This window comes from Gymnoscopelus braueri, assembly GCF_963280865.1.
Source record: "Gymnoscopelus braueri genome assembly, chromosome: 24".
Lineage (NCBI taxonomy): Eukaryota > Metazoa > Chordata > Actinopteri > Myctophiformes > Myctophidae > Gymnoscopelus > Gymnoscopelus braueri.
This window is the reverse complement of record NC_137626.1, coordinates 28,240,265-28,261,624: the sequence shown is the minus strand read 5'-3', so window position 1 is coordinate 28,261,624 and position 21,360 is coordinate 28,240,265. Positions and strand designations below refer to the sequence as shown.

Genomic DNA, 21,360 nt, shown 5'->3' with positions numbered 1-21,360 from the left:
TGCATAGCAACAGCATTGTACTGTGTGCCAGACATCCATTCTTTTGTAAAAAAAAAAAAAAAAAAGAACATTCGATTGTAATACATTTATCTTGACACCGACTGCACACTCAACAAGGTTGGGAACATAACATTAAAAATCAAGTCAGTTACAGATGACTAATTTCTTGCATGTAACTGTAATTACTCATCTAATAAGTAAGGCAATCTGATTACTTTCAATATCCTGTGGGTTGCTTCATTTAACAGTATTGTATTGCATAGATTTAGGTACAAAATTACTGAAAGTAATTGGGGTTACTGATTTACTGATTACAGTAACTAAGATTACTGATTACAATCACAAGCAGGTAATTAGTAATCTCTTACAGAAAAGGGTTTAAAATCCTCTTAGAAGACCTTGTATTGAACTGTACTTCCCTGTGCTTGTCTTTGCAAACTGTTAACAAATTATTCAATCAATCAATCAAAAGATACAATTTTGAATGTAACCTTCCCAACCTTCTCTGTATCTCTGTGCACTTGAACAGTGGTTCTGTACTCCAGTCCTGGGGACCCACTGCTGGCTTTCACTGTAGCCTTCTAATCAGGGACTAATTGTAGAAGGTGAAAGCAATCAACCTCGGTGGGCAGCAGCCCTGTACCCGTTCCCCAGCACAACTGCTGCACAGTGGTCATGGACTGTAACTAAGTACATTCACTTTTATGGAACTTTCCCGTTTTACCCTGGATTTGAGGCCCAGTCTCACGCACAAGCGCTGCCATTTTTACCACTGAGCCAATAGATCCTGCCTGTATGTTCACGGGAGTTATTAAAATTTGACCTTCGCGTCAAACCAGATCTAAATGTCTCAATAGAAGAGCGGGGAGACTACAAATACAACCACCCCAATTGTAGTTATAAGTTATATTGTAATAACAAAAATATTGTTACCAAAAGAAGTTACACAATACAACTTTAATTAGTATCATTGGTTTACCCGACTATTTCATGTCAAAATGGCTGCTGTGAAAAAGGTCTACAATGAACTTCTGATCTGACAATGAAAGCCTGCTGTGTACAACGTATGCTTCCCAAAATAGGTTTTATTTTGGAAATCTGTTTTGTTCTCACATCTTTGGTTAACAAAAAAAAGTCACTTGTCACAGAGTTTGCAAATTGGTACATTATTATGTAGGTGTAACACTTAGGTGAATCACATGAATGATCCTTTCAACAGATCTTTTAGCCATGTCAAGCAATCACATGTCAAAAACATGGTAAAATCAGAGACTAAAGACCGCGTGCCACTCTTAGGACAGTCTCACGTAGCCAGACAATCGGTGACCTCCACCTACCAAAACATCTGGTGATCTAAATGCAATATATAATCCTGGAGGACAGCACTAAAGGTCTGAGGTCTGCATTGGTTCTGCAATGCAATTTATTTTGAAATTTCTAAATTGGTTCCACCCAGTTTTAGCCCCTGCATTGAATTTCAATGTCACCAGACGTTTTGCTCTTATCGTCTGGCTATGCGACAATGCTTGTAGGATAACCATTGAACCACCGAAGAAATAACAAAGGCCAGAAAATAAACGGAGAAACTGAACAAGCATTTACAAAAAATATGTCCTTTATTCGTTTGGCTTTGAAATCATATTATCATACGGAGCATTATGGAGAGTAGTCACGTCGTGCATGCAGTTCACTTAAAAAACCCACTACAAGCGCAATGAGAGATGGCTACTGATTGCTTCATGGTTCACTATCGACAGAGATGAGGGGACCATACATGTGTTTCATAGTGTGTTACAGTGCAGGATGGAGAACATGTTCTAGAAAAATGTAAATCAAAAGTTGAAGGACTGAAAAAACGTACTCGTATCTACAGTAAAAATGTTATTTATAATAAGTAGAACGTAAGCCACCGCCGGAGGCCCAGTTGCACAAACTCGCAGACGGAAAGATATGCACCTGCTTACATTCTCACAGTCTTGCCTTTATTCACATGTACAGACAAAAACATACTGTATGTGCACGCTTACACACACGCGCGTACACACACACGCACACACACACACACACACACACGCACACACACACGCACACGTACACGCACACACACACACACACACACACACACACACACACACACACACACAGAACTGCCACAGACAGGGTATTACAACATAAGTGGGGATAAAAAGTGCTCTTACATCAAATGTAAGTGTGATGCATACTGTGGGCCCAAATAGCTAGAGTATTTACAATCCAAACAAACCACGACGATAAACCACTCGCTTTTCAAATCAAACCAAGAACAACATGGATGCCGTTACAGACATTAGTGATATAAGCTAAAACCTTTAAATGTGTTTGTCGTATATTGTCATGTTCTACTTTGAGAGCATTTATAAAGATCGACATTTTCATTTACTATACTTTGTTACGTAGATATTTTTCTTTACAATAGCTCTGAAAGAACGCGTGTGTGTGTGAAAGGGGTAGAAGGAAGAAAGGGTTCTGAAAACAGAGAGACAAACGGGGAGAGTATAAAGTGGGATCTCCGTCATTAGAGACGTTAGAGAAGATGTTAAGTTGTACGACCATGGATGTGTGCGAATGAGAGAGGGTGTGCCAGGGTTCGATTTGCTGAGAGGGGGGGGGGGGGGGGGGCTCTATGCCTCTGATATCCCCTTCTCTGGTCGTTAATCTTTATGGGCGGTGGGGATATGTTTTATCCCTGATTCAGATTCTCAGACTGAATTAAATATATGCATTTCCTTTAAGGACATATTTGATCTTTATGTTTGATAATATCACAGTTTAACATTTTGATAAAATATTTACAGTATGCTAACCACATTAATCCTGATGTCCCCATTTTGGGCAAATTTGTCAAGATTCGTCTTTGGCCTGAATGCTTAAGAAAATGTCCCCTCCTCCAGTTTTGGTTACTTTGTTCTTGTAACAAATCGAACCCTGGGTGTGACTATCACACCAAAGGTGTCTCATACATTCAGCTTCTCCGTTGTCCTGAACTCGCGGGTACTTGAGCGGACGGGCACATGGCAGTTTGGGTCGATGTACGGCAAGAGTTTGCAACAATCATCGCTTAGCATACCAGTGAATACAACGCTGTGCTCCCGTTGTATTTCAGAGGTATGCGTGTTGTTTCGACTTTGTGTGCGAACCTAAAGCATTCTGGGACGTGACAACCCCCCACCCCACCCTACCCTACCCTTCCCCCCAGAGAGGCAACCATCGGGTGATTAAAATCCAGCATTAGCTTTTTAAATATCTGCCCTTGGAGATTTTTTACAATGAGAATGATGGGCACATTCTCACTGTTCACACAATTGAGTAGAAAACATTGATTTCTTTTTTTTTATCCTTGTAAAAAATTAAGTTAACAGAAAAAATGTAACAAAAACACACAAAAAAAAGAAAATAGTTCAAAGCAAAAAACAAACACGAGCGTACTTGTTAAGAGTGAAACAGCGATTCTTAGATTCAAGACACTGGATTTATAGTGGTAGCAGCAGCACTAGCTACAGACAACTCAACAGGAGTACACTCAGGTGTGTCAGATAAGAACAACAACCAATAGGAAAATTACAAGCGTACTGCAGACAAGGCGTTTGTTTCTTCACCCCTGTCCCCCCACATTGCTATAGTCCCGTTCACCCTCTGGTTAGAGTCTGTTGGATGCCGATGCCCCTCGTCTGCAGAACTCTGAATTATGTCATATTTGATGTCACAGTTCCAAACTGCGCTCTCTATGTTCAAGGCTTGCCTAGACGGTCAGTCTGGCACGGCGTCTTTCTCGTCTCTCAAGCGTACGTCTTTGACCCCCGTTCCCCCACTCAGAAGTTGTAAACAAGTTCCCCCACTCGTCCACAAATGTCTCGGTCACATTTAGCTTTTGTTCGATTTCAGTCTTTCCCCTTGTTCTCCTTCTCCCTGTTTTCTTTCTCATATTTGTCCTTGTCCGACTTGGTGACACTGTTGTAGGAGGGCGGCGAGGCCGTGGAGGGGGTCATGTCCGTTTTGTCCGACGTGGAGTTCTCTGTGAACTTGCAGATGACCAGCACCTCCTTTTCTGGCTCGCGCAACCTTTCCCGCAGCTGCTCCTTGTAGAGGATGGAGGCCTTCTTCAACCCCACGCGCATCATGTAGCGGCGGAACGACCTCTGGATCACCACGGCCGACATTTCCTCCTGCTTGCGACGGAGCGTGGTGGTGATGGGCTCGTACGACACCTTGGAGGGGTTGGACGCCATGAAGCGCTCCTCCATTTGCCCGCGGAGCATGTCCATCTCGCCGCCCTCGCCCAGCACGCGCTTGGTGAAGGCGAACAGGATGTCCAGACAGTGGATCCGCTCGCCGCTCACCATGGGCAGGTCCATGGAGATGAGCTGGATCCTGTTGGGCTTGGCCATGCGCAGCGGCGGGTCCAGCGCGTCGGCGAAGTCCGACAGCTTGTTGTACTCCACGAACTGCGTGGCGTCGGGGTCGAAGCGCTCCCACACCTCGTAGAACATCTCGAAGTCGTCCTCGCTCAGCGGCTCGGCGCTCTCCTCCGTGGCCACGCTGAAGTTCTCCAGGATGACGGCGATGTACATGTTCACCACGATGAGGAAGCAGATGATGATGTAGCTGACGAAGAAGGTGATGCCCACCGACGGGTTGCCGCAGTTGCCCTTGTAGTTGTTGCCGGGGTGCTCTATCTGGCTGTCACAGTCCTTGTCCTTGTTCAGGATGGGCGCCAGCAGGCCGTCCCAGCCGGCGGAGGTGGTGATCTGAAACAGGCAGAGCATGCTGTTGCCAAACGTCTCGAAGTTGAACATGTCGTCGATGCCCGCCTCCCGCTTGACGTAGGCGAAGTTGGACATGCCAAAGATGGCATAGATGAACATGACCAGGAAGAGCAACAGGCCGATGTTGAACAGGGCCGGTAGTGACATCATCAAGGCAAAGAGGAGCGTCCGGATGCCCTTGGCGCCTTTGATCAGGCGGAGGATGCGGCCTATCCGAGCCAGTCTGATGACTCGGAACAACGTTGGAGAGACGAAGTACTTCTCGATGACTTCAGATAAGAACATGCCTGCAAGATGAAAAGCCAGTTAAGCCACAACATTTTATTCCTCACCCCGTCATGAATCAAAATACAAGTCTGTTTTACTCCAATGTTTACCATCATTACATACCTATTAAGCTCCCAAAATACAACAAATACAACATAAAAAGCATGTATCTGTTGTCTATAGCAGTGCTTCTCAAACATTTTAATTTCACAAGAACCCCATAACTGTAAGAGGGTACAACTGGAAACAAATGGAACCCCGTGGTCCATTTGGTTCCATTTGTATTTTTCAGTAGCCAACACTGAAATCTAAAACGACACAGGCGCCAGAAGCTTCCTCACCGACAATGGACAGGATGACCACGATGAAATCGAAGACGTTCCAGCCGATGGTGAAGTAGAAGTGACGCAGCGAGATCATCTTCAGCACACTCTCGCTCGTGAACAGCACGATGAACACCAGGTTGACCCAGTACAGGATGTCGCCCATCTCCCGCGTCTGGTCGTCCGTCTCCACCATCATGGTGACCATGTTGAGGCAGATGAGGATCATGACGACAATGTCGAAGGCCTGGTTCATGATGAAGTCAAACACGGCGCCTTGGAACGCGTTCTGACAACGGGGAGGGTTAAAGGTAAGAAAAGACGAGAATGGTTACTTGAGTACTCCCTTGTATTATTAACCGTAAGGATTTCATACAGCAGTGGTTCTCGAACTTTCTTAATTTCAAGGACCCCCCATAACTCTGAGAGGGGCCTTTAGGGGTCCATTTAGAACCCCTTCAAGGAACCCTGCGTGCCCCTGAACCCCACTTTGAGAACCACTGTAATACAGAATAACAGGCTGTCCTGAAACGAAACTATGCCAAATTAAAGGAGTAGTTCACACAAAAAATACATATTTTCTATCAATTACACACCCCATGAAGCCTTGAATTCATGGATTTTCAATGACCCGGTCATCAAATTATTGGCTCAGGAATGCGACAAAAACAACAAAAAGGCTTCATGGGGTGTGTAATCGATAGAAAATAAGTCATTTTTTGGGTGAACTACTCCTTTAAGAATGTGGGATGATGAATAAAGAGTGTCGCAAAACATCAAGTTAAATGTATAATGTGACATAGAAACTGCTGCACAGCCCGCCTGGGAGATTCAGATAAAGTTACACGGCGTGAGTGAATAAAAAATAAAATGTAATCACATTACAATTCATTCAGCTGTAATAAAGACAAGAGTTGCACTGCTGGCTCCATTAGGAGTCACTCAGCAGAGCCAAATTAAACCATGTATCAGCCATTATCATAACCATATCCATTTACATATAACAAAATAAATAGTGCTTAGATCTTTAAAGGCCCAGTCTAGAAATGTTTTGAACATAATGCTGTGATTTGGAACTTAACTACCCCATCATGAATAGATAATACAGGTCTGTTTTACTCCAATGCTTACAAACTTTCCCAATGTAATTAAACTTATAACAGCATCATAATACAGCAAATACAGTTAGTCCTTCCATCAATCACCTACAGAATTAAAACGCCTCTACTGCTATTTTGCATTTTTGGTGGTGGGGCTACTCATTTGTTAATGTATCGATCACTAATTGGGCCATTAATGACAAACATAATGTAATGTTACAAATAATGTTAACAAGGTGTTTATACCGCGGGCCGGGGTATGGGTTTCTGCGGCTTCTTGGAGCCCAGCTTTTTCATGGCGTTGTAATACTTCTTCTGTTCCTCCGTCATGAAGATGTCCTGACCTCCAAAGTAAAGGCAGAATGACACAACTTGGTTACAACCACATACTGACAGTAGCTCAGTGCATTTCATCTTAGGTCTTATTAATTAACAGTCCGTTTTTTGTGTGTGATGATTTTCCTGTCTTCACTTGAACCATTAAGTTTTTAATAATCTTTGCCATAGGTCTCATGTACCTACAGTAGGTCCTAAGAAAACCAGAGTGAATGGTTAGTGGCTGACCTATGGTTGCATTGTTTTGTGTTGGATGTTTTTCTGCACTCTCATATCTAAAGAAAATAAAGCAAAAACTAAAAGAAAAAAGGACATTCAAATGTCAAGTTTATTTAGGTAGGGTAATGGATATTTTTTGGTTAAAACAAAAAGCTTTTTGTGAAAAGGTTAAAGCACTATATTGTGCTAGTAATCATTGCTATTAGAGCATTTGTTCAGTAACAGGAGTCTCCCTGTCTGTCCAGCTCTTTAATAAACAGAAAATACTTATTTTTTTCCCCCCAGGTAATTTCAGCCAATCAGGTAGCCATTTATCAGCTTCATTGTGTTCCAGTTCCAATTTTGTCTGCTCATTTCTTTGTGTCATTACTTCCGATTTCACTTGTTTAATCTGTCTCTCTGAGTTCTCTATCCTGATTGATTGGATAAAATTGCCACCCTGACCTGAAATGCATTTTCTGTTAATAAAGAGCTGGAGAGACATGGAGACTCCTGTCACTGAAAAAACACTCTATGGCAATGAGTACAGAATCAGAATATAGAGCTATCTAACATTTTACATTTTCTCAGCTCCCCAAAATATAAGGGTTATACGAGGTTAACAGTAGGTTCGCCTTCTTCAAAGGTGTTTGGCATTCGTTTAGGAAACAGAGGTCCCCTGAAGGGGACGTGGCAGCTAGAGTATCATCAGAGAGCAGACGTTGCTGCTGTCACTGAGCAGTGCTCAGCCAGCGTGAGATGTACGTCTGGAGGGAACAACTGGTGTCAACAGAGAACTGCACTCTGTGTGTGGAGCTGTGGCTGCAAGACTGATGCACTGAGGCAGTCACTCAATCCTGTCGGGTCAGTAATCAGTACAGTACACCTCGCCTCACCCCGCCTTGTCTGTCTGTCTGTCCATCCCTCTCTCTCCCTTCTTCCTCCCTTGTTGTGGACATGTGCCTATCACAACAAGAGGATCGGTCTTGTGTGAAACGTCGATCATGTATTGAAGTCAATGCCGAGTGCCTATCATACTTTAGCTACAGGTGCTTGCCTGAATGAGGGCACATCACCAGACAGACTGTGACACTGTGTGTGGGTGTGGGTGTGCATGTACATGTGTACATGCACATGTGTGTGTGTGTGTGTGTGTGTGTGTGTGTGTGTGTGTGTGTGTGTGTGTGTGTGTGTGTGTGTGTGTGTGTGTGTGTGTGTGTGTGTGTGTGTGTGTGTGTGTGTGTGTGTGTGTGTGTGTGCGTGCGTGTGGAGAAAGGGGTTGTTTAGTGACTCATGGATCTATCTGCAGTATTCCACAGGAGTCCCTGGCAACAACAGGTCCTCATCATACTGCACATAGTGATTAGTTTCCTAGCAGGGTGGTGCAATTCGTTTTGGCTCACAGCTGTGGGTCTCCTTTAAATCAATACAGCAGACAGCACTATACAGAGGACACCCCAGGTTTTGATTGCACAGAACATACTGCTCCTGGTTCCTTACTCCTCTCCTACGGACCTCCTGGTACTCCTGGTCTCCCATCCAACCAGAATGTTAATTGTGTGCATCAGGTGTCCTTGTAATTCTAGCTGTCTAATCAGGGGCTGGTAGGATAGAAACCCAAAAGTAACATTGGGTGGACCGGAGTTGGGAACCACTGGCAAATTATCCAACGATTTTACTGATCAACTGAATTCATAGCCAAGGTCAGACAGTGGTTGTTAAGTGTCAAGCCTATAAAAGCAGAAGAGCTTGGCTAAAGTGACCAGTGGGGAGCACCGAAGTCTGACATCACTGCCGCTAGAGGGCGCTATACACCTGGATCACAGCGTTATTTTTTCTCTTGAAAACCCATAGGGGAATCTTCCTATAAGAACTGTGTTCCAGAAATAGCCGGTCGATTTTATTCACATATATATGAAGCATCAACTGACGGTGAAAAAGTACTTATTTATCCACAGGGTAAGACTTTTTTTTTCTTTCTCCAAACACAGACGTTATAATAACAAATGTAACTCAATATCATAAATGACACAGAGTCACATACCTGACAAAATCGCCAGGGTGGTTTGTTTATTTTTGGAACACTTCTATATATATCATATGACGCATTCTAAGATTTCTCTATGGGGTTTGCAAGAGAAAAAAATAACGCTGTGACCCAGGGGCAGTGGGAGTGACATATAAAAGGAATTGCACTCCAAGCCTTGTCCTGTGTTTAGCCTGTCCCGCCCCCTAGTCAGTTCGTTAGCCCCTCTTGTCTCCCAGCTATTTCTGGTTCCTGCCCACTCCAGCTGTGCCTTGTCCTGTGATTAGTCCCCAGTGTATTATATATACCTGTCTGTCTGTGTGTTCCATCAGTGACTGTCAGATTGTTGTTGAATGTTCCAGTGCCTCAGCCAGGGCTGCAACTATCAATTATTTATTTGTGATGATTCTATCGATTACTTTTTCGATTAATCTAATAATCTAGTTGTTTTATGTTTCATATATCAACGAATCGACGTGGAAAACATTTTAATTTGTTTTTTATAATCGCTATTTTTTTTTTACTACGTCATACAACATTGTTGCACAAAAATTGTGAAAATGTAATCTACAAGCTCACAGTATTCAAACAGAAAATGCATTTTGCTTGCTTACTTACTTATACTGTATGTTCAGCGGGGTTGCCAATTGCATCCGACCAGGAGAGAGTATCAGTTAATCAGCTTCAATTCTATACTGTAGAGTTCCAGATTAAAATTTGTCTGCTCATTTCTTTGCGTCACCACTTCCAATTTCACTTGTTTATCATGTATCCTGTATGACTTCTCTATCCTGATTGAATGAAATAGGTAACAGCTGGAGAGACAGGGAGACCCCTGTTACTGACCAAACACTCTATAGCAATGTTTAGTATCAGAATATTGAGCTGTTAAATACTTATTTTAACAAAGTATTGAATTACTCTTAATCTACAGCATATAAAAGAGTAGGGTTGTGTGGCAAAAAGACTGAAATCCTCTGCGATTGTAAAATTGACCCATATGGGGGTATTTTTTACACTTTGTTTTTACACATTCAACCACTTAAACCCTATATACTTAGTAAAATGGTCCGATTTTGGCTCTGAACTGCTTTTTTTCCCGTTTACACAAAATCTTTTCACCAAAAATAGCCAATCTACAAGCTCAAAACGCGTTGCATGTCGCGGCACGTTGTGAGCTTGTAGATTTATGTATTTTTGGCTATGTTCTCCCCAGAATATGGATGCTGGGGTTCGAGTGGTTTGATGAACACTGAGTATTTTGTCGTATTCCTGATCTCACACACCGGCAGCAGTGTGTTCAAGGCACATGTATGCACATCCAGGACCAGACCCATGCTGATAATAGTGCAAAAAGCTACTCATCTTTTTCTTCTGCTGATTGAAGTTGTCGATGATTACACCGATGAAGAGGTTGAGGGTGAAGAAGGAGCCGAAGATGATGAAGATGACGAAGTAGAGGTACATGTAAAGGTTGATCTCGTACACGGGCTGCTCCTCCAGCTGCAGAGTGCGCGCGCGCACACACACACACACACACACACACACACACACACACACACACACACACACACACTTCTGTAATCAGTCACACACGTAATGAAACAGGTGCAAGTTGTGCACATTTTAACATGCAACCCGACAACTCAGACGCACTCGTGAAAGTACATCCAACACGTGTATGTCCTTCTGTACGTGGACATTTCGTAAGTGCACGCGCTCTCTCTCTCTCTCTCTCTCTCACACACACAACACTTTATCAAGACAAATCTTGTATGGTTGGTGCCTGGCACGAGACATATTCATTTGGGGGTCCTTGACTTGAAAAGGTTTGACAACCATTGTTCTTAAGAGTTTATTTACAAAGCCCTTTATTGAAAAGGAACGAAGCTTACGCCACGAGAATCCACGGCGGCGTACATGATGTCCATCCAACCTTTAAATGTTGCCTAGGAAACAGAGGGGACAACATTCTGTTAGCTGGCTCTCAGAGGATGGAGGTAATAATAATAATACATTTTATTTGAAATGCATTTTAAATTTGACACAAATCTCAAAGTGCTACATGGCATAAAAAGTTAAAAAATTAAATGGATAAAATTCAGATCAATGGTAAGAGACCCCCTCCCCAACTATACACAGCTAAGAAGTTCAAGTTTAAAAACACAAAGGCATCGATAAGTCCATCTGGGCAAATGCCTTATTAAAAAGAAAGGTTTCTAGTCCCCTTTTAAACGCGTCAACGGACTGTGGTGCTCTCAGGTGGTCAGGGAGGGCATTCCACAGCAGGAGCAGCTGAGCAGAAGGCCCGGGTCGGCCCCCCATGGTGCGGAGCTTCGTCATGGGGGTTTTCAGTGTGTCTGAATTTCTAGAGCGGAGGGAGCGGGTGGAGGTCGGGGGTTTGAGGAGTTCCTTTAGATAGGAGGGAGCATTGCTGTGTAGTGGTGAACGAAAGATTTCGTTCACGTTCACGGCAATGATCCGTTCAAATGACTCATTCAAATGATTTGTTCAGTAACGCTACTGTCTAGTGAAAAACAACTCAACCGCAACGCTGTCTGTCTGTCGCTGGAACAGCCCGCCCTCGCCCTCCTATCCTGTGTACGGGGGGAGGGGACGGGGGGCATGAACAAAAGCGTGAACGTAACAGTTATAGGAAGTGAACGAGTTCGTTCACGTTCACAGCAATGAACTGGTTATTTTGAACGAATCGATCATGAACAACCCATCACTATGGCTGTGGATGCACTGATAGGTAAGGAGGGAGACCTTGTAATCTATCCCAAAAACCTAAAAAGAGGTAGGGGTGGGGGAGGTAGGGGGATTTTAGGGCAGTGGATAGGTGGATACAGGTGTGTTTGCACTGGTCTGTTACTGATTGCGGCAAAATAACAGACTGCTGATTCAAAATCAAGAATTCAACCAAACCGTGTAATAAGCCGTGTTAACCCATTAAGACCGGGAACACATCTGTGTAACCACTTAAACCATTATTTTATACTTTGGCTATTCAAAAATAGCAGATATACAAGCTCATAGCGCGGTACCGAGAGCACGCTATGAGCTTGTAGATCTACAAAATCGTTTTAATCGTGAAAAATTGAATATATATTTACATTTTTAAAGCTAACATTTTTTACTCAAATCTTTGCGTCTGGGGGTCCCTGGAACAACATATTTTGAGATGGGGGTATGCGGCCAAATACTAATAATTTGGAGGGTCCTTGACATGAAAAAGTTTGAGAACCACTGGTATTATACCAATACGTTTTTTCAAAAAAACTGTTCAAGACATTTGTATAATCCCCAGAAGCAAAGATTTGAGTTAAAAATATTCGCTTTAAAAATATATATATTCAAAGATTTGCACAAAGTATCATGATTTTTTTTAAGTAGCCAAAGAATAAAATTATGGTTTAAGTGGTTACACAGATGTGTTCCTGGTCTTAATGGGTTTGAATAGCCAAAGTAAGATAATGGTTAAAGTGGTTAAAATCTAAAATGACAGATGATCACCATCAACTGTCATCTACTGAGAACTTTGGCATTCATCTATGAATCACATTGACTGCATGAGTGCGTCAGCAGCAGCTGAACTGGCCCCAACTCACCACTTGCAGCAGAGCCAGGTAGCCGTAGCCGACGTTGTCAAAGCTGATCTTGACGTTCTTCCAGCGGGCGCTCTCGTTGGCGATCTCCAAGGCCTCGCATTCGCTCTTGTTGTTGACCACCTCGATGGGGAAGATCTCGTCGTTGGTGGTGTTGATGCAGCGGTAGTACTTGCCCGCAAACAGGTTGACGCCCATGATGCTGAAGATCAGCCAGAAGATGAGGCAGACCAGCAGCACGTTCATGATGGAGGGGATGGCTCCCAGCAGAGCGTTGACCACCACCTGGAGAATAACAACACATTCAGCATCCTCGTGTTGGTCGACCGGCGGCCCTTTCTTGGTGAACTGAACTGACTTTGGCTGTTGCATAAGTGGCTATCAAAACTTCACTAATATCCTATCAATTCCATCTGGAAACCAGACTTAAGTATAATCGTGTGTCTAAAGGTGGCTGTATGCTACCATTTTAGGTGATCACCCTTTCACTTTTTAGGTGGAAACGTTTTCACCTAAAAGGTGATTATGATACTAGGCACTCATAGTCCGGTGATTTGAGTTAGTAAAAACAGAGAGATGAGTTGAGATGAGCGGTGAGTCGCTTATCACCGCGGGTGAGTGACGTCATGTTGTAGTTTTCAAACCACCGCGGTGAGAGAGAAAATGGTAGCATGCGCCCCCCTTAACTCACTGTAGAGTTGTGAATTGTGTTGCTATGGAAAAAGGTACTTACACACCAGGGATGCTTTTTTTGTGCAATTAATTAACCCCAAAATACTGTTGTATTTCCCCACTGAATGCAAATATTATGCACCGATAAAACAATGCAAATCTTAGTTGAAATGAGGTCCATTTGTCCCCTCAAACAAAGGCATCAACCTGTATGAATGAGGCATCAACTATATGAATCATTTTGATGTGAAATACTCGCTGCTGATTGTTTATTTGTCACGACCCCGGTGTATAAAGACCTTAAAGAACAATGGGTGATATTCTTCTACATGCAGAATGATAGACATGGTGCTCCTATTTTTATTATTTTCAAACGCGCGTTTGTACTGAAACTTGGTGTAAGCCCTCTAGCACTATCCATCTACTACAAAGAGAATATGAAAGGCACATAAGAGTCTAATTTTTACTTCTCATTTGCCATTAGCAGAGATTGCCCATCTTCAACAATGTTTGTGTACAAGAGTGTATGCAGTACTCAGATCTCAGCATACATTTGTAAATGTCATTCACTGCCATTCAATTTGAAATGGTGTGGAAAAACACTCCATACAACCTTTAAAGTTGTTAGATTATACTGTAGATGATTGACCCTTTTGAAAATCACTACGCTGTATAAAATATTTTAGATCAAACATCACTGTATTACTTAATACAACTGTTGAGCCGCATTTTGATATGTGGCTCATATGTGGTAAATTAATATATTGTATGTGGCCAATGTAGACACTGGTATGGTCCTTTAACAACAGAAGAAGGTGGACAGGCTCATGATTTGAGAGAAAGGGGGAAGTAAGAAAGCAAAACAGAAAAAAACCTTAAGAGAAGCGTGATGAAGTCACAACATTTTTGTTTGACTGTAAATGAAAAAAGACACACAACAAAGAAATAATTACAGGTCAAAGAGGCACCACAAAAGCAATGTCAGAAAATAATGCCAGAGAACGGCTATAAACAGCACAGTTACATCATCTGTTGACACAATGTGAAGATCATGCAGGCGAAGTACATTATAAGAACTACGGTGCATCGCAAGGACAAAAGACATGTATAGAGAGTTCTGAACTGCATGCGTTCTCATGTCAGCGCCCTATAGAAGGACAGTCATTCTAGAACATTATGGTATTTTAATTTTTTTATTTTGTGATAGGATATCACAATTGACATGAACATCTACGGATGAAAATGTATACAATTGGTTGCTGTACAAATAAAAAAATATGTATCCATAATTTGTTATCTTGTAATTATCTCTAAAATATTGTTGATAATGTGCAAAAGGAGAAGTAATTTATAAGTCTTTAAAGATTAAAGAAATCACTTGAAAGCAAAGAGAACAATGCCTTGAAAGACTGCCTCTGAGAAACTGCCTTTCTACCTTTGTGCGGACATGTTTTAAACCAGACAAGGAACACAGGCAACAAGAGGTTTTGTTTGTTCTTACCCTCATGCCCTCAAACCGTGACAGGGCCCTTAGGGGCCGGAGGGCTCGCAGCGTCCGTAGAGATTTAATGGCGCTGAGTTCAGAATAACCCAGAGCGTTGGCTACCAGGCTCACCAGAGACACCTGAGAGAAGATGAGGATGTCAAATGAGAGAACGGATAGAGGTTGCCATGCACATGTATTGTAACCGACTGGATTTCGATCCCCGATCCCCCATGTGGGAAAACCAACATCTAAGAGAGAAGTATTACATTTCTGGGTTATAGGAAGGGTAAACCCAATCCGGATAAGCCCCCAATTAAACCACCCGGTTCTCCCACATGGGCAACCACACATCTGTTGCTCAGCCAAAGGGGAATTCCCCCTTAAAGGGATAGTTCACCCCTCAAATGACTTTTTTCCTATCGATTAGTCACCCCATGGAGACTTGAATGCATGGATACTTTTTTGTTTTCCATGGGGTGACGAATCGTAGTATTTCTTTTGGGTGAACTATACCTTTAAGTACTGTATGCAAAACTGTATATTGTATATTAATTTGTCAAATAAACTCAGTCAATCAATGCAAACAGGAAAGCTTATTGGATCTGCACAGTAACCACATACGTCGACGATGAGGAAGTCTAGCCAGCACCAGGCGTTGGTAAAGTACTTGACGAAGCCGTACGCCACCCACTTCAGCAGCATCTCCAGAATGAAGACGTACGTGAACACCTTGTCTGCGAACTCCAGCACCGTCTTGACAGTCTGCCGCTGCTCGATGTAAATGTCCTCGAAAGCCTGCGGCACAGCAATAGAATGAAATTATCACTGGTTGCCGGCATGGGTTACATAACATACTATTCATCATATTGTTGCTGTCGGGCAGAAAAACCTTGTGTGTCAAGAACTGATGGAAAATGGAAATTGATCCAATGTAGTTATTTAGTCACAAGCTCTTGTTAATATTTTTCATTGGTTCAATATTTATATAACCCACAGACCTACGTAACCACTTTCAGAAGAAAAAATATATATCAGCTATAGTCTCAAGCGTCGCATTGCGACGATGCGAGCTTGTAGATCGGCTATTTTTGCTACTTCTATGTGACAGTGTAGCATGACGAAATAGGGTATTAATTTACAAAAAAATACATTAAAAGTTTAAATATGGAGTTACAAGATTTCTGCCAGACAGCAACAATAGGGAGTTTGGTTGAAATGAACACTATTGCCTGTGTCCTTGGAATGCTAGTCACTATGAATTTGTATACGGTAGGTTCATCTCGATATGTGCACATAATCAAATGCACACAAACATACGCACCAGTGCTCCACTGCTGAGCAGGATCATGAAGATGATGAAGGTCTCAAACCAGTTGTGTTCCACTATAATGAAGCAGGTCTTCCTCAGAGTCCACCAGCTCTTCCAGTGACCCTCCTCAATGTTGACCTGGCAGCACTGGAACTTGGAGACACATCCTGGTGCAAGGGGGGTAAAAAGTGAGTGATATAGACCAGTGGTTTCAACCTTTATCATATCAAGGTTCATTATTTATTCAGCATTTGAGCCACGGACCACCATTTGAAGAGATTTATCTATTTATTTTATCTTTACGATATCCAAGCAAACGTTGATCAAAATAACAATTATTCTACATTCTCTAATTGTGTGGACTTCTTGTAAATTAAGTAATGCAGATGTATAACAATAATGTAACTCTTGAGAGCGTAAAATGAAACCAAATGGACCCATTTTACGCTCTCAAGAGTTAAAGATCTATAAGGGTCCATTTGGTTACTCTGCATCATTTAACTGGGGACCACCTGGAGCCCCCTCAAGGACCACTGGTGGTCCCCGGACCACTGGTTGAGAACCACTAATGTAGACGGGGGAGGATGGCGGGGGTAGGGGGGGATGAACCTATTGATCTTGCTCGCGTTTTTCTCTCTTTCTTTATTTCTCTTTACTATTTACTACTGTTATTATCTATGCCGCTACGTTGTCTAAAGGAAGCCGAATGCAAACAGGTTTTACTCTTATGTACCTGTGCACAAGATGTAACAATAAAGAACATCCTTGAACCTTGAGAATTTGGTTTAAAAATGTTGAACAATTTCGATTTTCTCTTCTGGGGTGGCTGGCACAAAATCTTTTCATATGGGTGTTCGAGGGCCAAATACATATCAATTTGGGGTCCTTGACATGGTAAAGTTTGAGAACCACTGCTATAATGAAGCTTATTACACTGCCTGCATGGTAATAAGAGATGATAACATCAAAGGTCAAGGTGACATAAAATGACATAATTGGTCATATCTCAGGAATGGAGAGAAGTACAACAAGTGAGGTTGGTAACTGCAGAGTGCAGACAGAGTTGTTGCACTCAATGTAAGTTCCTCTGGATAAATACCAAGAATGTACAATCAAATTGTTCAAAAGACCCACTTGACACGGCCTTTTCCCCCTATTATTCCATTTCCCCCTCATGCATGAACTTTGCTCTTGTACTTGTAAGGTGCTCTAAATTGTAAATTGACAATTGCAAGAGCAACTCTCTCTTACCACCTCAAACTTCCATATTGTTTCTTCAGCTGCTGACCTAAAATAGAGGTCTTTCCCAATCCCACACTGAAGTGGTCCAGGTGTGTTTGACACAATGTCACATTACATTACAAATCAAGAAAGTCCCACAGAATCAGTTCAGTTCCACAGGGCATCAATCATCTCATAATAGTAAACCTAATAAGATTAACTATCTTCAAATTGGCTGTTAAAATGGCTTAATTGCTTACAAGTGGCATCCATGTCATGAAAGAAATAATACACGACAGGCCTTGATATATCGATTGCCTACAGTTATCAAAGGCGACACCCTAGCTGTGATATAATCTCAATATACAATGACTTCTTGTGTTATTATCGCTTATACTGTATGTACTGTATACAGGACCTCAATGGAAACAAGCCCTGGGCTTATTATCCTTTTAGCATTATTTTGTATACATCTGTGACACCGTGCCTTTTTTTGCTGTTCATAAAGTAGTCAATCAATCTATCAATCAATACCCTTTTCACCTAACACTGTCCATATTGATTTTCTTTCCCATGCCCCTCTCTACCTTTACTCTGCTCTCACCTTCAGTGAAACAGCCTTCGGGGTCCATGGACTCCTCCGGCTCCAACTCCACTGACTCGCCTCCATCTCCCGGGGGTCGAATATCCACCGTGCTCCCCTCTGAGGAGCTGAGCGGATCACGCTCACTATCACGCTCACGCTCACGCTCAAGCGGCAGGACCTCAAATCCTACATCAAGCTTCTACAAAGAAGGAGGAGGAAACGTCAGGGAGACAATGTTAAACTGCAACGCCAGGAAATCATCCGTTCCATGCGTTATTGGAGCCAACCTTCTGAGCTGGTTTATTCATGTCATTTTTGCATGTACATAATCCACCCGTGTCACTTATTACCTTCGTCTGAAGACCGGACACTGACATAGCTCACAGAGTTGGACTCTTCCAAAAAAGAAATCATTGTGATCATTTCATCGTTTTCATTGTCACATGCAGCATCGATCAAAAGTACCTACAGGCTTTGATATTGTTTTGATCTGTTGGGTCCAATCGGGTTTTTGTGGCAGCACAAAGGGGGTGGGCCTCGGTGACGTGCACTGTGGGTACATTTGACGTGACCTCAGTCTGAGGGAGAGTGCATGCAGTATTCCAGTGCATTATCAATTCAAGCCTGAAATAGTACCAAGCAGAACGTGTGCTATAGTAGTATTTTCATGTCCACTGAAAATGGCCCAGCATTGATCCATGCGTCTAACATAATCACCCTATTTTCCAAAATTGCTTCTTCTTTTTTTTTTTAAATTAAAGTAATTCCCCCACTCCCAAGCCTATGGCCCACCCACCAAAAACACTGAACATTTTCCTCAATGACATGAAAACACACAATTTCCATTCCTTAAAAGCAGCGTACAAGCTTCATCTGCTCGTGTTGACGTAGACGGAGAACCACATTAGCTTACCAGCAAAAACCAGTACTGTGCACTGTTTATAAGACACCATGTGGTCTGCTGTTTTTGCCTGTTCCCTTGTGTAAGAGATGTAGAACTAGCTCTCATGCATACCCGGAAAACATACAAGTTTATGGTTGGGACTCGGTGGTACATGTTTCCCTCGATTTTTCTGAGGCATGCACAAAACGTTGGTTATGAGAGGCAATGCTTCTGTGGGTTGAGTTTGTCTCTGAGATTTCTACCCTGGCATCACTCTGAAATCCTAACATGAAGGGATAATCTTTTTGGGCAGTCATGTGCAGTAAAAACGTCATCTACATAGAGTCAAACACTTAAATACGGTTCACTATAAGTGTGTTGTTTAGCTACCTATCTATTTCATTGGGCATCATATCCAGTACATGTCATCCTAGACAGTGCAGCAGCTCTGATTACCGTGGGACCCAGCTAATACGGCGTGGGAATGATGGAAGCATGCTGCTCACAAGTACTTAGAGGGCATTCTCGTGGTTTTTCTTTCTCTCCCTAAATAAGGGACCCCTTTACCTCTTCTGGATTGATGTACAGATTGAGGTTATGCCTCTTAACCTGCTCTTCTTTTATCAAAGTAATTTCATCCAATAATTCCAATATAGTCACATAAAAACAAGCTATGCACCAGTTAAGTTGCAGTGGCCGAACGTTAATAACACAGGCTTCAAAAACATAGTCCCAGGCCCAGCCATGTTTACTGGCTTGTAACATTATCAGAATTGGGGCCTTGAGATTATAAAAGCCAGTAAGTACAAAAATAAAGAAAGTAAATAAATGAACCAAAGGCCCTCATTTAGCACTACAAATATAATCTGAAATTGTGTTATTTGTTACTTATGCCTTATTATCTGCAAATTCAGAGGTGGTTAATTTGGCCCTTTAGTCACATCAGGTTTAAAAAATATATGTGTTATCTTTCTAGCTGTCAAGTATCTCAGAAAAGGTACTTATGTGAAATGTGTATTCATGGGCTATGAACCACCAGACAAATGAATTTTGTCTGGCAAAATTAATTTTTTTAAGAATCTCAATTGCTTTCTCCTTCTCCTACCACTGTCTCACTTCATTCTCAAGCTCTGGGTGCTGTGTATGCCAATCAAGTCCCATTGTCAATTCAAAACCAAGCAATGAAAATCAAAAGCAAAGAACATGTTAGATGAGTTTTGTCTATCAATGGAAGAGGGTGGTGTCACTCATTCGTAATGGTTTGTAACGGCAATACAGCCGGATGTTTGGAGATAGGATTATGAAGAGGTGTGGGGGTGTGGTGGTGTGGTAAAGGGGGGAAAAACTCAAAGATTACAGCTTTGAATTTGCTGCTGTAGAGGGGGAGGGGGAACAAAAAGCACGGGGGGTTGTCGGAGGGCAGACCAGGCAAGGGAACGAAAATGGGCAATCCACTGAAAGTATGAGCAAGAAACATGTCGTTTGTCTGTAAATGGCATAGGCAGTCCTCATGGTTAGTGCTACGATGGTACAATAAAGTGGTCTTACAATTCTTCGCTCATTGAAAACCTTGAGAGCGCCTGTGACACAGCTGCAATAACAAATGGAGGGGAAGGGGAGGGGGGGTTAAACAAGGTAAGTCACGTGACGCAGACACACCGAAAAACCAGAATACTGAATACAACGTCTGGATGTCATTTTGTCAGCCACACAGCACAGCAGTGTTGCCAGGTCTGCTTATTATAAGCGACTTTGGGCTTGTTTTTCTTGTAAATATTGGTAGTTGCGGGTTGCGTTTTTTGGGCTGTAGTTATAGTGTAGTTGCTTATTTGAACTTGTTTCTAAAGTGTAGTTGCTTATTTAGGCTTGCCTCCTAAATGTTGTTTAACCCAGTGGTTCTCAAACATTTTCATGTCAAGGACGGGCCAAATTCATATGTATTTGTTCACGGAACCCCCATCTAAACATATTTTGAGCCAGGGACCCCAGTACCAGATTTGTGTTGTTAAAATGTTTAAAAATATATAACAAATTTGTCACTTGAAAAAAAAAAAAAAAAAAACATTGAAAATAGCTGATCTACAACGCGTCGCATTGCGATGTGTTGTAGATCAGCTATTTTCAAATATCCGATGTATATAGGGTTAAAGTGCTCTTTTTGGCTTGTTTTCATAGACCACCTGGTTGCTTATTTCTCTCGCAAAATCGGGCAACACTGCAGCACAGTTGGGGGGAGGAGGGGACAGGTTAGTCGAAGAGAACAAACACTACAGTTATGCTTCAGAAACACCCAGGCGATATTATCATGTGTTCTATTGTCGCTGTTGGGTGGAAACCTTGTCCAAAACGGTTACTTTTCAGGGAGAAAAAAAGAACCAGTGTTCCACATGGATACAGTGTAGTTATTATTTAGCCACAAGCTGATATTAATACCTTTCATTGGTCACATATCAAAATCCACAGAAAGACTTGGTAGGAACTGTAAGTAGTCATAGTAGGAAGTAGTGTTTATTCAGTAACAGGGGTCTCCCTTTCTCTCTAGT

The 21,360-nt window shown here is 42.3% G+C and overlaps 1 protein-coding gene across 1 annotated transcript in view; it reads right to left on the bottom strand.

Annotated features, from left to right (window-relative positions):
- Positions 1–3,917: 3,917 nt before the first annotated feature.
- LOC308080337 (sodium channel protein type 2 subunit alpha-like) overlaps positions 3,918–21,360 on the bottom strand; it is a gene marked incomplete at both ends in the record, with an annotated part of 46,094 nt that continues 28,651 nt past the window's right edge. Inside the window, 10 exon segments of the mRNA XM_080422154.1 lie at positions 3,918–5,089; positions 5,411–5,681; positions 6,739–6,836; positions 10,414–10,555; positions 10,948–11,001; positions 12,664–12,945; positions 14,834–14,956; positions 15,440–15,613; positions 16,140–16,294; positions 17,953–18,133. Of these exon segments, the coding sequence (XP_080278280.1) occupies positions 3,918–5,089; positions 5,411–5,681; positions 6,739–6,836; positions 10,414–10,555; positions 10,948–11,001; positions 12,664–12,945; positions 14,834–14,956; positions 15,440–15,613; positions 16,140–16,294; positions 17,953–18,133 (2,652 nt within the window).